Below are 15,420 nucleotides of genomic sequence, written 5' to 3'. Positions count from 1 at the left end.
GTTACGATTCCTCTGGAAAGGAAGCATGTATGGAGACTACCGAAGTCCCTTTGTGCTGACACGCCATTAACGAGATGCAAAGGTGCAACACGCCGCTCACAGCCCTCGCCAGAAGGGGCCACGGTTCTTGGGGCCTTTCCGGACCGGACCGGCCTTGCCTGACCGCTGCATGGGATGACTTCTTTCCCACGCTTCGTCGTCGAGGAAGGCTTCGATGGAAGCTCCGAGGTCGTAGGCGGACTGTTCAAGATATAAGAGAGCAACGTCATAGTCAGAGACCTTGCACGAGGTCATGAACCGACGAATCTTGCTCTTGCGAAGCTCCTCCTCTTCGCCGTCCACCGGTCGGGGAGACAGGCTCACACCTGCCCGATAGTACTCGGCTGGTATCAATATTGTCTTGCGGCCCACAAGCAGGTGGTCGCTTGTCAGGTTGTTGGTGCGACGCAGTGCAGTGGCCGGGACACCATATTTGAGGGACAGGGATGTGATGCTGTCGTGCTCGTGGTCCAGGAAATGGAGCGTATCTTGTGCGGCAGCCTCGCTCTTCTCGGGGTCGCCAGCGTGCGCTAGCTTCTCATGTGGCTCGGAAGGGTTCGGGGTGGCAGTCGGGGTGTACGGCGGTGGCGCGGAAGAAGCCTCCGTAGTTGTGGCTCTTGTGGATGGGACGGACGTGTATGACGGAGGGTCTCGCAGCCTTTGTGGCAGTGGCGAGGGCACGGTCGACACTTGGCAATACGGACAGTACTTCGCGAAGCGAGGGTTGTCCTGGCAGGCTTTCCGTCAGCGAGGAGCGAGGCTATCACAGCCGCTGGGCGGCGCGAGGAGCGTACTTGGATGCATTTGCCACAGATGATCCTCCCGCAACATTCGACTCTGCGGTCCTGCGGCAAAGCCTTCTCGGCTGCTTGGGAGGAAGTCGGGGGCTGGATAACGGCGCAGGTGCAGCAAGACTCCATGCTCAGCTAGATGTAGAAAGTTGAAATGTACCAAGTAGCAAGATGACGATGATGCGCCTTCTGCCCTTGTGACTGGAGGCCGCGACTTGCGGCGCCTCGGCGATGCGAATCAGCGACGTAGCCAATCACGTCATGGACTGCGAAGCACACAACCACACGGCAGGCAGGCAAGCCTGGAAGCTCCCTCGTCGGGGCCACGCGCCACTTGGAGTGAGACCGGATCTGAGCTGCCGATTTCGGGAGTCTACTGGATTTATTCGTAGCTGTCTGGACACTTGTCCTTGCATCTCAATTCGCCCGTCCACCCACTGAGGTGAGGAGATCCAGCGTCGTTGGCTGTAAGGCACTCGCTGAGCCCTCCAACGGGCGGTACTTGCACTTGTACGTCATCCTGCGGCCCCGTTCTTTTCGGCCGTGGACCGCGCGCGTGTCAAGCCTCGTCCATGAACATCCACTTTCCAACTACACAGAACTCTTGCACAGCACATCATAAACAAGCCCACGCCTCTAAGGCATCCCTGAGGACGACGTGCCGGCAATTGGCAATACCTCCATCGCTGTTCTGTCTGCTGCACAATTTACGACTTGCGCCATGAGCAAGCCGGGCCTGTCGTTCGGGCTCAACGTCCGCAACAAGAAGCCCGGCGCCCAGAAACCCGCGCCCACGCGAAAGCCCATGTTCGGCGGCGATGACGATTCCGACGATGACAACGCAAACGGTGCCGCCGCCGTGCAAGAGCTCGGTGGAGACTTTGATCTTGGGGCCAGCTCGGCGCAGGCCTCGAGGAAAGGTCAAAAGTCAAGAGCCGCACTGCCCACGCAACCACCAGCACTCAAGGCAAAATCGCAGCCCAAAACCGCCCTGGGCGACTTGTCAAGCTCTCTGGCATCCCGCAAGAACGCCGAGGCCGCCGCGGAACTGGATCCCAGCGTGTACGAGTACGACTCCGTCTACGACTCGCTCAAGCCACAGAAACAGGCGACCAAGGAAGACGTCGAGCGGAAGCCGAAGTACATGAAGAGCCTGTTACAAGCTGCCGAAGTGCGCAAGCGCGACGCGCTCATCGCCGAAGAGAAGAAGATTGCGCGCGAGCGTGAGGCCGAAGGCGACGAGTTTGCCGACAAGGAAAAGTTCGTCACCGAGGCATACAAGAGGCAGCAGGAGGAGAATAAGCGGCTGGAGGAGGAGGAGAAGCGCCGCGAAGAAGCCGAGGCGAAGAAGAACGAGGGAGGAGGCATGTCTGCGTTTTACAGGAAGATGCTGGACCGCGGTGAGGAACGACACGCACAGGTGGTCAAGGCCGCGGAAGAGCGGGCTAAGCTGGGCTCCAAGGCATCCGACACTGCCAACGATGATCAAGAAGAGGACGATGACGAGAGGACGCAGGCGAGGCTGGCACGGGAACTCAACGAAAAAGGCGCCGGTATTGCGGTCAACGAGGATGGCCAAGTCGTCGACAAGCGGCAGCTGCTCCAAGGCGGCCTAAACGTCGGCGCGAAGAAGAAGGAAGCCGTGCAAAAAGAAAAGGCCGAGCGCGGGGCCCGAGATGGCGACCGGCGGCAGCTCGACGGCGGGCATGCCGCCAATAGGAAGCAGGCAATGCGGGAGCGACAGTCGCGCATGCTGGAGGAGCAGCTGGAGCAGACCATGAAGCGCTCGCGGGAGAGCGAGGACGCACAGAGGGCGGAAATGGAGCGGGCGAACAAGAGCCGCAAGACGGAGGGCGAAATTTCAAGTGCGAAGGAGAGATACTTGGCCCGCAAGAAGGCCGCCGAGGAGGCCAAGAAGAAGGGCGCAGATGCGCAGAATTAGATACCCAGCAATCAAGCCGCGATGGCGACCGTTTGTGTCATATGCCCAAAGTGCCTTAACTCGTTTGAGATTGCGTGGTGTCCTAGTCCGCGCTTATGTGTGTCCGTCCATACATTCGTCCTGTCCCGCCATGGTGTCTCCTGCCATGGTGTCTAGCTTCCGACCATGCCTCGCAGCATTGATGATACACAGCCCCATGAAGGGGGGCCGTACACAGTAGTATACATGCAACTTCCGTCTAGAGTGTGATGCTCGTCCTTCGACTTGCCGCAACGTGGGTCGTTCAGCTACTGGTTGCCCTGCTCCTGGCGTATCCGGTTGATGTAGGCCGCGTTGACCTGGTTCCATGCAGCCATGTACTTCTCCATGCAAGTCGTCATGCATGTCTGCTCGCCGCTCGAGAGAGTGCTGCCGGGCTTGGGAACGCACTTGTCGAAGCAGTTCTCCTGGAGTTTCTAGAGGACGCACGGTCGTCAGCATCGATCCTGGCATTGACAGGCCCATTGGCGTCGGGCTAGTGCACGGCCGGCATCTCGACATACCTCGATGAGGACGCGGGCGTTGGCGAGGTTCGCCTCGGCGAGGACCTGGTTCATCACCGACTTCTTGACCGAGCTGGAGTCCATTGTTGCGGCGCGACGTGTAGGAGAGGCGGCTCGTGAGCTGTGACGTCTTGCAGGATGATGAACGGGCTTGGGGGGTGCAAAAGGTTCTGAAGGCCTCGAGTCGGTTGTTCTACTAACCTAGCGACAAGGCTGTGTGGCTTGCGCGCGAAAACTTGGGTTACGTCGGTGAGCGAATCGCGGCGAAAGAGCTACCGTTCGTGCAACCTGCGGACGGTGTGGCGGTGCGCAGCCGCCACGGCGCCACTCAAGTCTTCGCTCCACGGCTCCACAGACGCCCAGCACGTCCGGGGGTCCACCCCTTTGGCAGCTCTGGCGTTGCAGCCTACCTGGGCAAGAGGACAGCTGTGCTAGCTGGCGATACCCTGTCTTTGGCCACACCGCGGTTCTTCGCCCCGACCCGACCACAACCGCTTCCCTTCCAGTCTTCCCACCCCGTTTGCACTGTCGCGTGAGCCGAGCTGCGGCATCGAGGCAGGACCAATTCGCCGAGCCCTCGCCGCGCTCTTCTTTGTCTTCTCTCCTCTCTCTCGTTTCAAATTCGCAGACAGACGCACAACTGCCCAGCATGCGGCTGCCGTCAATGTCGGCCGCGCTCGTGGCCGCGCTCGCATGGACGGTGCGCGGCGCGGATGACCACCGCAGCGATCTGAAGAGCATAACGGTTGGTGCAAAATCTAATTTCAGCAAAATTACCATGAACTCGAAGAGCTGACAGTTGCTGCAGTTGCGGACGCACAGCTTGGAACAGGTTGGTCTCGAACGGATGTACAGAGGACGAGACGGGTGACTGACTGGACGTGTAACTGCAGCCATACCTCGACTCAGACATGCAAAGCCGGTGGTTTGACTTTGGAGGAGACACCATTGTGCGGACAGACTCGTACGTCGCGCAACACCTCGTCTGACGACAAGTCAGTCGCGTTCTAACGCGATTTCGCTACTAGATACGTCCGCCTCACGTCCGACCGCCCATCGCAGACCGGCTGGCTGTTCTCCCGCGTCCCCCTGACAGCGACGAACTGGGAGGTGGAGGTCGAGTTCAAGATCTCGGGCAAGAACCAGCTTTACGGCGATGGCTTCGCCATGTGGATCACCAAGCAGCGAGCGCAGCAGGGTCCCGTCTTCGGCTCCACCGACCGCTTCGAGGGCCTGGGCATCTTCATCGACACGTACAAGAACAACCGCCCCGGCGTCGTCTTCCCCTACGTCATGGCCATGTTCGGCGACGGGCAGAAGTCGTACGACAAGAACACGGACGGCAAGGACCAGGAGCTGGCAGGCTGCTCGGCGCGCGGCATCCGCCACGCCTCGGTGCCGACCAAGATGCGCCTGACGTACATCCAGGACAAGCAGCTGCGCCTCGAGCTGCAGTACAAGACCGAGGACGAGTGGGAGCTGTGCTTCGAGACGGATCACCCGCCCGCCATCCCCAACATTGCCTACCTGGGCTTCAGCGCCGAGACTGGCGAGCTGAGCGACAACCACGACATCATCTCCGTATCGGCCAAGAACCTGTACAGCGCACCTGGCGCCCCCATCACGCCAAGCAAGGGCAAGAACAAGGGCACCAAGGGCTACTCGTCCAAGGAGGGCGGTAGCTGGACTTGGTTCTTCACCAAGATCTTCCTGTTTGTCCTGGTCGCGGGCGGCGCGTATGTCGGCTTCACGGCCTACCGGGCAAAGGCCAAGAGCCATCGGTTTTAAGGAGGCGGGAAAGGGCAAAGCACGACTGGGACGACATCATGGAGCGTTGATGCCTGATTTGACGCGCGGAAAGGGGGGTAATGAGCCGGGTCGGGTGACACCGAAAAACAAACAAACTTGCATGACTGGCAGATTTTCCTTTTTCTTTTCTCCCGCGGTATGTTGTCTGAGTATCGGGCTGATGGCAAGTGAGGAGGGATGGATGTAGCTATAGGAAGATATAAGGGTCCAGTGATTTGGGGGGCGGCTGCTAGAGCGAGAGCGATGGATGTAAAGCCACCTTGAGCATTTGCCATCATACGTTCCGTGGTAAGGGGTCGCGTTGCAAGCAGCGACCGCCCAAGTGTGACGTTCACGGCCGGTGGTCTCACCCGTTCCGGGGTCAGCGCAGACAGAGGACAGGCGGAGACCTAGCTGCTTGGCCCCATAGGCAAGAAGCGGGGACGAGGAACCTTACTGATCAGACGAGAGAGCACAGCAGTCCGAGGGAAGCAAGCTGCAGGGCATTTATACGAATGGGCGTATTCAATCCCGCGAGCTTGAGGAAGATGAGTCTCCCCAAGGCAATGACGCATCGGCAAGGTGTAGGGTAAGCAGGATAATGGGTACCCGCGACAAGACTACGGCTGGATCTGTCAATTGACGCCGTGCCCACAGAGACTGGCTCTCCCAATTGTATCGCCGTCGTGCTGGTCGGCGGTCGCTCATAAGTCCATCGAGGCGGCACGGGAAAGCCGCTTCCGCAATCGTTGCCCGCGGACGTAGCTTGGCTTCTGGCAGGACGAGGAAGCAAGAGGCCACATTAACCTCGATCCCCGCACTGGCCGGCCTTGGGAACCTCCCCTCCCCCTCCCCACCTTTTGAACCCCTCACAGCTCCATGATCAGTGATCACCATTCGGGCGGTTTGAGCGGCGATCAATTGGAAGAAATCCCGGTTTTGGCGAGTCAGATCCCCTCCTGAGCGGGGGTCGTCGACGAGGTCCAGGCGGACAGGCTGGGATGTGGGAACGGTCGATTGAGCAGCGAAAAGCATCGTGGTCGCATTCTGGGAGTTGCCGGCGGTTCCTTCGATGCTGCTTGGAGCTGCGGAATGACTTGGTCAAGCTCTAGCTCGCGGGCGGTTTAAGGTTTCGGACGGTGGCATCCTCCATTGTGCGCTGCGGGTGTCATCATCAACCAGCCCGTCCGTCCCTCCTACGCAGAAGGTGTAGCTGGGAGGTTTTAATGGGAGCGGCCTGCCGGACCGCCGGGCCTGTCCTCTCTCCTGGAGCGCCTGCAGAAAGCGATCGATGCTACGGGTGTCCGCCTGTCCACCTGTCACCCGCCAACTCGATCTCGCATCGGCCAATCGCACCCGGCACGAAGCCGGACGGCCGGTTGAAGACGACGGATACACGTACGTGTAACAGCAAGCCAAGTACCTACGAAGTAAGCCGGTAGCCGCGCAAAGGCTGCTGTCTTGGCTGGGTCGGCGACCTGCCCGATCCATACGAGTACCTACGGGGTCATCCCCATCGACTATCGACGACGCTCGGCAGGACAGCGGGCAGCTGGATCCGTCTCAGCTTGCGTGCAGCAGCGAGAGCGATTCGCGAGACCCGATTGTCACATTCTTGCGGTGTCCGGCCTCATTGGCCCTGGGCGATATTAATATAATCATTGTGCAGCGACGCAGCCCATTTTTTGCGGCTACCACGGGCCGTGTCGCGAGGCCCGCATCACGAGGGAGGGCCACTGAACGCCGCCGCCGCGTCGTGCCCGCGCGAAAGCCTTGCAGGGGAGACCCGCTGATTTCTTGGGTGCTCTCGCTGTGGCTTGCGAACGCGGTCACGGGGAAAGGAAGAGGGAGAGTCGCAGAGCGGCCCGTTCCAAAGCGCGACTGTTTTGTCAACGTCGTCGTCGTCGTCGTCGTCGTCGTCGTCGTCGTGGTTCAAGGACGACAACGTGAGGGAGGGATCTAACGGGACCGCCACGGGCGCAACGACCGCATCCGACTCGCCCGCCAGCGACCAACCCATCCAACCCCCCCATTGCAGCGGCACTCGCTACTGTGCGCCGCGCTAGGCCGTCGAGTCCACTGCCTTGGCTTCAGTGGCTGGCTCCAGGTTTCCCCGCTGCCTGCCGCTCGCACCGCACCGCACCGCAACGCACCGTACCGGAAGAGCTCCTCGACTGGAGGCTGAACCCACCGCGCCGCCTCCACTGTTCCTAGCGAGTGCACTCAACTGGGAGCTCCAGCTGCCCGCCGCAACGCTCCAGCGACCAGACCAGGACAGCCCACCGGCCTCGTGCCAACCCCGACCGCAACGGCGCCGCCGCAGCCCAGCGGCAGCACCAGCACCTTGCGCCAGCACCACACGACCCGCCACCAGCAGCAGCCCACCGGCCTTCTCGACGTCGACTCGACTGCTGCAACTGCAACTGCGATTGCGACCGACCACCGAACCGCGATTGGGACCGCCGCCTGCCGAACGTGCCCTTGTCACTCCTCCTCCTCGAGCAGCCGCTGCCGTGACATCCAAACCCCCCGTCGCCTCCCCCCTCCGTGCCATCAATTGAATCGTCCGACTCGCCCGCGGCACACAAGCAAGGGCCCCCCTTTCGACGACCATTACGAGAGCCGGGCCCGTATTGCCCATTGTCACTCCGCGTCGCCTCCTGGCACACCCCTTCCTCCGGTATGCCTTCACTCGGCGGCTTCCTCAAGAAAAAGCGAACGAGGGACAGCAAGGACAGCAACCCCGACCCCTCCACCTCCAACCCCACCAGCCCCGTCGCTGCGACGGCCACCACCAAGCTCTTTGGCTCCGCGTCGTCACAGCAGCAACAGCAACAGCAGCAGCAGCAACGACCCTCGGGAGGCACAGCGACTGCAGCCGCCGCCCAGCCTGGCTTCGGCTCCAACGCGTCCTCGTCTGCGCCGCAGCAGGAGCAGATGAACCCCCAACACGCCGGCGGGGTCTACGCCGCCGCGACGCAGCAGCACCACGACGGCCAGAACCTTCCTACGATTAGCAACCTCATTAACCAACCTCAGAATGACGGCTCCTCCCCTTCCGCCGCCGCCGCCGCCAGCAACAACTTCGCGTCCCCGCCCTTCACTGCTCAGCTGGGCCATCATATCCAACACGCTCCCAGCGCGAGCCCCGGCACGGACCCCTCGCGAATGCAACAGCAGCAGCAACAAGCGTACCCGCAGCCCACGATGCAACAGCCCGGCCAGCCCGGCCAGCAGCCGCTGGGGGCCGATCAGCAGCTCCAGCAGGCGCAGCTACAGCAGCAGCAGATGCGCCAGCAGCAGGCGTATCAGCCGCATCACCAGCATCAGCTTAGCCAATCGACACCCCGAATCACCAAGGGCAAGTATTCGTTGGGCGACTTCGAGATACTCAGGACGCTTGGAACCGGTAGCTTCGGGCGAGTCCATCTGGTCCAGTCGAAGCACAACCAACGCTTCTACGCCGTCAAGGTGCTCAAGAAGGCTCAGGTCGTCAAGATGAAGCAGGTGGAGCACACCAACGATGAGCGCCGCATGCTGAGCGATGTTAAGCACCCGTTCCTCATCACTCTGTGGGGCACCTTTCAAGACTGGAAGAACCTCTACATGGTCATGGACTTTGTCGAGGGTGGCGAGCTCTTTTCGCTGCTGAGGAAGTCGGGGGTGAGCATCTGTCCCTCCCATTGCGGCTAACCCCGAGCCTCTAGGCTCGATCTGGGCTAACAGAGGGCTCGCAGCGATTCCCGAACCCAGTCGCCAAGTTCTATGCGGCGGAAGCCACGCTGGCGTTGGAATACCTGCACTCCAAGAACATCATCTATCGAGACCTCAAACCTGAGAATCTCCTGCTAGATCGACACGGGCACCTGAAGATCACAGACTTTGGCTTTGCCAAGCGCGTGCCTGACAAGACATGGACACTTTGCGGCACCCCCGATTATCTTGCCCCCGAGGTCGTCTCTAACAAGGGATACAACAAGTCTGTGGACTGGTGGGTGCTCCGAAGCTGAGGGTCGAAGAATGTGGTTTGCTGACGTGCAATGCGAATAGGTGGTCTCTGGGTATTTTGATATACGAGATGCTGTGCGGCTACACACCATTTTGGGACAACGGCTCACCGATGAGAATATACGAGAACATCCTCAAGGGCAAGGTCAAGTACCCGGCGTATATTAATGGTGACGCCCAGAATCTCTTGGAGCGGCTCATCACGGCAGACTTGACGAAGCGTTTGGGAAATCTGTACGGAGGTTCACAAGACGTCAAGAGCCATCCCTGGTTCGCCGAGGTGACGTGGGATCGACTGGCGAGAAAGGACATTGACGCTCCCTACACGCCCCCCGTCAAGGCCGGGCAGGGAGACGCCAGCCAGTTCGACAGATATCCTGAGGACCCGGAGAAGTATGGGGTTCCTGGAGGAGCCGACGAGTGAGTCCCCCGAGAAAGTGTTGTTGCTGCTGGGCACAAACTAACGGCTAGTCTCCTGTCAGGTTCGGGAACCTCTTTACCGAATTTTAAACTGCAGGTGGGGGCAGCGGAAGACGGGCAAAGGTGAGACATGGATCGGGCTGGAGAAATCAGGCGAAGGAGATATGCTTTATTACTGTCTTGTCTCTGCGACAGTTGGGACTCGGGGCTCCGGGGCCGGGGGACATGGGGCCAGGGCGCACGGATTCGTTGATACGAGTACTTGGTACCGGGGATTTCGGACAGTCGAGGCTCCCAGAGCTTGGCCGATCCTAGGAACGCACAGTCTTTTAAGTCTCTGGCCGCAGCAAAACGATATGAAGCACTTTGTATGTCCACCCGGCCGCTGCCACCGATGCGGTTGAGGTGCTGTCGGAGGCAGCCCGTGGGCCACGCCATGGCTAAGCTTTGAGGCTTGGTGGGACCCTGTTGCCAGCGGCGGATGGTTGGTCGGGTGCGACGGGAAATCGCAGGGGGCCCCAGTTGGAGCACATGTCGGAGGCTGGGCTGGGGCACTGGGGCGGACCGCTCAGCGGGCGGCGGGGCGGGAGCTGGCCGACTGGCACCGCAACTGGGTGATGTGTCGACGGGCCTGGAAGAAAACGAGTCGAACCCTGGACCGGAACCTGGACCAGGGGGCCCGGAGCTGTGCGACAGTGAGAAATTGGCACTTTTGAGTGGCTCGCCAGCGGCTCCTCAGCGGCATAGTAAAGTCACGAGGCTGGGATCTGCGCAGCAACAGGACAGGGCAGGTGCGACTGAACCTAGCCCGGCGTGCCTGTCTGCTCGTGCAGACCAAGAGAGGCAAGGAAGACTGGACCTTGTATTTCGTACACACACAAGTGCCGCATGTCCCAAGAGGAAAGGCGTCCAGCTCGTCGCATCCAAATATTTTTCGTCACCTTGCATCCCCAAAGACACCAGGGAACTCAGTCGTCCAGCGTTTCAGCCCTGTGCCGTGCTCTTGAGCTGTCGCCCAGCAAGACTCCGAGCGCGACGCAGCTGGCATAGAGCGGGGGGGAGGGCACAGCCGGCAACAACCACCATGGACGACTATATGTTCCGCTACTACATTGACGAGTGCCGCGTCGTGGAAGAGGCGACGACCTACATTGAGATATTCAACTACTCGGTCGGTTGACCTGGAGTTCTCCCTCTTTGCATGTTTCGACTGCTAACATTGGCCTCTAGGATCCGTTCTACAACTCGTGCGAGGAGCACCCGCTGACACAGGATGAGTTTGACAACTTCCTGTACCAAAGAGTGAGCCGCCCGCCCGCCACACTTCCTGCCACCTTCGCTGACCCTGACAAGGGCGCTTTTGCGCCTCCCGACAAGATGCGCGAGGGGACAAAGCTTCTCAGCGGGATGCGGCTCGTGTAAGTTCTGTCTCGTCACATCTGTCGGCTGCTCCCGCTTGCTGACACTTGCCAAGCGTCCAAAAGAACGCCAAGGACAAGGACACCTTCATGCCCAAGGTTATATCCCTACCCAAGGGGTCATATGAGCGAATGGTCCGCGAGCTCAAGCTGCCGTTTCGTGCCATTGAGACGACGTCGGTTGTCGGCCCGTTCTTCTGGTGCGCGCATGATCAGGACGATGACGATCCTCACCTGCGTAAGCCCCCCCTTCTCTTTTTCTGCCCAGCATTTAGATAAGCTGACTGATCGGTGTAGAAATCATCCACCGCAAGTCAGATGTTCGTAAGAAGGGCAAGACGCGTGGGTGGGAGATGATGCTGTCCCACTCGTTCAAGACCAACATCACCACCGGCTTCATCAAGGGTACGCCGAGCTCGGACATTGTCAAGACCCTAGATCATGCACGAGCTTGCGCGGCGCAGATTGGGCACCCGATGCTATTACCCGTCATAATTCTTTCTTACGACCTCTCTCCCGCAAACGACCAGAAGCAGCGAGATGCCCGCGATTGGCTACGGCGCCTCGAGAATGCGGTTAGCTTGCGCGATGAGGTAGAGCAGCACGAGCAGTATTTCCAAGACGGCCTGCTCGAGGTGGACGGACTGAACAGAGACCTCGTCGAGTGCCATAGCCACGTCATGTGGAAGCGGCCGCAGGCATACTGGGCATTGGTCAAGGAGATGGAAAGGGCCATGGACAAGTTTCGCAGCAAGTGGAACTCGATGAAGCCCAAGAACGACCTCATGTCCGAGCCGGAGAGGATACACAGGAAAGAGATCGACAAGCTCCACAGGAGCATGCAGGCAAGACTCGAGTTCTACAAGGTCAAGATCAAGGGGCTCGAAAACTACATCCACACGACGCTTGAAAGGCTCAAGGTTCAGCGTGAGGCGGTAAGTCTGCCTCCGCGAAAATCACCACCTACGCTGGATCACTCTGTTGACAATTCTACAGCTGTACAACATCATGTCGCAGAGGGAAGCCAGGCTCAATCTCGAAATTGCCGGAGAGCAGCGTCGAATCGCTCACGCGAGCAAGCGGGACAGCACAGCCATGAAAACTATATCTCTCATGGGCGCCCTGTTTCTCCCAGGAACATATCTTGCGTCCGTCTTCAGCATGACGTTCTTCAATTTTCAAACTGGTACGCTCGTTATCCCCCGTCCCAGCGTTGAAAACGTCAGCTAACATGGTTGGTCTATTGCAGATGCGCATCCCATTGTCGCGTCACAGCTGTGGATCTACTTTGCAATCACGGTCCCGGTCACCGCCGCCATCGTCGGCTCCTGGTGGTGGTTCGACCGTCGCCGCGAGGCGCAGTACATGCTCGACGACGCGGACCTGGAGAAGAACATTGACAAGATGGAGAAGGACATCATGTTCCACCTGCGCAAGAGGACGATGAGCAAGGCGAATACCTGGAACACGATAACATCACCCACGAGCGCGTAGCAGCGGTGAGGAGTTTGACAGTGACACGAAAGCAACAGGCGTGGCGGAAAGTGCCGCAAGCGAGCATGAAATCATGATCTCGGTTTGGATCACAACGTTTGACTGGCGTTCAGGTAGATACTTTTCTTCTTTCACGATGACTTACGATTTATGACGTCGGCATCAAAACGCAGCATCATCCATACAGGCTTGTCACATATATAGCAGACTACAGAGAACAGTTCAAAGTGCCTTTTGCAAAGCAACCTCTGTGAATTCGAAGGCTAGTAGTACGGCTGTAATTATGGTTCAAATAGTCTATGGCTACCCAGCCAAAGAGGGAGCTGACTCCCTGGCTGGATAGAGGTCCAGGAACGCCGCAACGATGCAATTTCAAACAGGCTCATGTCCAAGAAAGCAGAATTCCACGATCGGGACAAAGACCTCAGATACGGATCTGCCCACTGCCACCGCCGTTGCTGCCACCGCCACCACCACCTCCGAACCACCTCCTGATGTCGCCGCCGCCGCCCTGGCCGGCAGCCCCGCTGTCGTCGCCACCTCCGCCGCCGCCCATCCACTTGGGCTTCTTGATGCCGCTGCCGAAGTCTTGCATCCACTTTGGCGTCTCGATAGTGTCCATGGTGTTCTTCATGCGGTGGCCGATGATCTGGAAGATGTTGTCGTCCTCGGGCGGCTCGTCGGAGAAAGGCACGCGCGCCGAGCCCTGGCCCAGGTTGCGACGCGGGTTGGTCGAGGAGCGCACCGGGGAGCGTGCAGGGGAGGCGGCCGAGTCCCTCACGGCGGGGACAGACAGGACGGGAGCGGAGCGACCGGCGGCGCTGCCGCCACCAGCACCACCAGCACCAGCGCCAGAGAGCCTGGCGATGGCGTCCTCGCGGCGCCGAAGCAGAGAATTGCCGCCTAGCTCTCGCTCGATCAAGTCGCGACCTTCGCGCCAGGACCCGGTGCCGTAATTGGACGGGTTGCCGTCCTCCTCGTCGATGATGTCGATGCCCACGAAGAATCGCTTGACCTTGCCGTAGACGCCGAAGAGCGTCGCGACGACAGGGACCAGGACGACGATGGGGAAGAGGTTATCGAACCACCGTCCGAGATCCGTAACATTGATCAGCCTGCCGAGAAAATTGTAAAAGGTCGTCTTCTTGTACACCTCGGACGTGAGAAGCGTCAAGAAGTTGTACGACAGCGGTACGCAGAGCTTGGCCACCTGCGTGGCGTACCAGAATGCGGCCTCGTGCGCCGTGTTGCGCTTGACGAGCGCCCGCCCGCGCCAGACCTTGACCTCGGTCATGGAGGTAAGAGCGGCGGCGCACATATAGCAGATCCAAAAGGCCGAGATCATCTGGCCAGCGAAGCCAACCTGCGCCTTATTTCCCACCCAGTGATGAATGACGCTAAGACGAACAACCGAGAGCATTGGGAAGGGGAACTTGACGAACTCGGACCATACGATGCAGGCGGAGGCTGCAGCCAGGAAAAAGCCCAGCCCCAAGCGTGCATATGGAAAGATGTGATAGTAGCAGAGGTATCGGGTGTACGGCGTCAACATTGTCGTCGTCTCCCAGAATCCAGAATTGGGTGAAGCGCTACCGAAGTCCAGTTTCTTGGAGGCCGCCGAGTCGAGAATCGTCTGCATTTCCGACGCCTCGTGCACTAGTCGATCCCACTCATCCACGTAGCGTGACCGGGCATGCCGTGCGCGAACGAGCTTTCGCGTCAGGTCGGCCAAGTATTTTTCGGTGATGACCGTAGGAATGATGCGGTCGTGCGACGTCAAAGACGCGATAGAGGATGGCGGTTGATTGAGTGGAACGTTGGCGAGGTCTTGCAGCTCCTCGATCCAGTCCTGGAAGTCCATGGCGGTGCCCGTTTTTCGCCGGCCTAGCTCCCTGACCTGGAGCTCGATCTCCTGGAGGGTGACGAGCGCGTCTTCCATCTTCTCGTAGGCGTTCGGCGCGCGGCTCTGCAAGCGGCGTAGCTGGCCACTGATGCTCGCGCTGCGGATGAGCTGTCTCGGGATGGACACCAGCCCGTGGCCCATGAGATAGATGGCGAGGAATAAGCCCCAGCAATACGCAAGCGCCATGACGAGACCTTTCAGCAAATCGAATGTGAGGCGGTATGCGATTGCGACGTAGACGAGGCCCACGATGCTTGCCGCAGCGACGATGGCGTAAAATTGGGCATTTTGGCGCAACGAGTATCGCAGCTTGTCGTTGGGCTCGCGGTATCCGGCGTCGGAATATTCGGCAAGGATGGGGAGTATGAACCTGTAGCCGGAGAGTCAGAAAGGGCAGACTGCAGGAGCCGCAGGGCGCGCACCATGTTAGGACAAAGGTAAGCCAGTATGTGATGCGCCAGGAGACCAGGACCACCCTTTGCGGGAGCCAGATCCCGCGCGTCGCCTCGTCATCAGTGGCGGCGCTCGACGCCAGGTCTATGGGGACCAATATGATGGCGACGAGGGGTAGCCATAGCGCGAAGAAGATGGGTACGAGGTAGAAGGCGGGCGTGGTGCGCAGCGGGAGGTAGTGGCGCAGGATCAGGAGGACGGCGACGGAGATGATGAGGAGGGCGAATACGGAGAAGATGATGGAGCCGACGGGCACTGACGCGCTCATAATGTCTGCCATGATGGTGCGCAGCTGGGAGAAGAAGCCATCCGTGCAGGCGAGGTGGAATCCAAGGCAGGCGCAAAGCGTCGTGGTCCGAGACTCCGGTCGGTGAGAGGCGAGGATGCCAACAGGCGCAGCTACAAACAGGTGCCTGGGACCTGGACGTCGCAAGTCGCAGGGGCCTCGTGGGGTCTCATGACGCAACCGTCAGCGGGCACCAATTTGCAGGCACATTGGCCTTTGTACCAGCCAACTGGAGCCTCGAGGCCGAGACCCTGAGGTACAGGTGGGCCGGGTCAAATTGATGCCTTAATTGTGGGGCCTCAACCTTTTAATTGACAAGGCGCGTTGAAACGCGGC

General features: G+C 59.7%; 7 protein-coding genes across 7 annotated transcripts; 4 read left to right on the top strand and 3 right to left on the bottom strand.

Annotated features, from left to right (window-relative positions):
• Nucleotides 1-96: 96 nt before the first annotated feature.
• Nucleotides 97-870, bottom strand: PLICBS_003031 (uncharacterized protein; the record flags this gene model as incomplete). Its single annotated transcript, XM_065600130.1, has 3 exons — nt 97-697; nt 744-768; nt 834-870. The coding sequence occupies 3 exons, from the start codon at nt 868-870 to the stop codon at nt 97-99; spliced, it is 663 nt and encodes a 220-aa protein (XP_065456202.1).
• Nucleotides 871-1,551: 681 nt separating this feature from the next.
• PLICBS_003030 (uncharacterized protein) lies at nt 1,552-2,772 on the top strand (the record flags this gene model as incomplete). The annotated part of the gene is made up of 1 exon (XM_018322753.2): nt 1,552-2,772. One exon carries the CDS (start codon nt 1,552-1,554, stop codon nt 2,770-2,772), a length of 1,221 nt encoding a protein of 406 aa, XP_018177983.1.
• A 287-nt stretch (nt 2,773-3,059) lies between these two features.
• On the bottom strand, nt 3,060-3,398 carry PLICBS_003029 (protein translocase subunit; the record flags this gene model as incomplete). The annotated part of the gene is made up of 2 exons (XM_018322752.1): nt 3,060-3,227; nt 3,315-3,398. The coding sequence occupies 2 exons, from the start codon at nt 3,396-3,398 to the stop codon at nt 3,060-3,062; spliced, it is 252 nt and encodes an 83-aa protein (XP_018177982.1).
• Nucleotides 3,399-3,963: 565 nt separating this feature from the next.
• PLICBS_003028 (uncharacterized protein) lies at nt 3,964-5,102 on the top strand (the record flags this gene model as incomplete). Its single annotated transcript, XM_018322751.2, has 4 exons — nt 3,964-4,059; nt 4,123-4,146; nt 4,208-4,278; nt 4,343-5,102. The coding sequence occupies 4 exons, from the start codon at nt 3,964-3,966 to the stop codon at nt 5,100-5,102; spliced, it is 951 nt and encodes a 316-aa protein (XP_018177981.2).
• Nucleotides 5,103-7,784: 2,682 nt separating this feature from the next.
• Nucleotides 7,785-9,620, top strand: PLICBS_003027 (camp-dependent protein kinase catalytic subunit; the record flags this gene model as incomplete). Its single annotated transcript, XM_065600129.1, has 4 exons — nt 7,785-8,765; nt 8,810-9,093; nt 9,153-9,530; nt 9,593-9,620. The coding sequence occupies 4 exons, from the start codon at nt 7,785-7,787 to the stop codon at nt 9,618-9,620; spliced, it is 1,671 nt and encodes a 556-aa protein (XP_065456201.1).
• Nucleotides 9,621-10,614: 994 nt separating this feature from the next.
• Nucleotides 10,615-12,442, top strand: PLICBS_003026 (uncharacterized protein; the record flags this gene model as incomplete). The annotated part of the gene is made up of 6 exons (XM_065600128.1): nt 10,615-10,701; nt 10,761-10,948; nt 11,005-11,186; nt 11,246-11,883; nt 11,945-12,134; nt 12,198-12,442. The coding sequence occupies 6 exons, from the start codon at nt 10,615-10,617 to the stop codon at nt 12,440-12,442; spliced, it is 1,530 nt and encodes a 509-aa protein (XP_065456200.1).
• Nucleotides 12,443-12,866: 424 nt separating this feature from the next.
• PLICBS_003025 (uncharacterized protein) lies at nt 12,867-15,078 on the bottom strand (the record flags this gene model as incomplete). The annotated part of the gene is made up of 2 exons (XM_018322746.2): nt 12,867-14,715; nt 14,768-15,078. 2 exons carry the CDS (start codon nt 15,076-15,078, stop codon nt 12,867-12,869), a joined length of 2,160 nt encoding a protein of 719 aa, XP_018177976.2.
• Nucleotides 15,079-15,420: the final 342 nt, after the last annotated feature.

Source organism: Purpureocillium lilacinum (genome assembly GCF_023168085.1).
Source record: "Purpureocillium lilacinum CBS 284.36 DNA, scaffold_2, whole genome shotgun sequence".
Lineage (NCBI taxonomy): Eukaryota > Fungi > Ascomycota > Sordariomycetes > Hypocreales > Ophiocordycipitaceae > Purpureocillium > Purpureocillium lilacinum.
The sequence above is the reverse complement of the archived record's forward strand: the minus strand, read 5'-3'. Positions and strand labels throughout refer to the sequence as shown.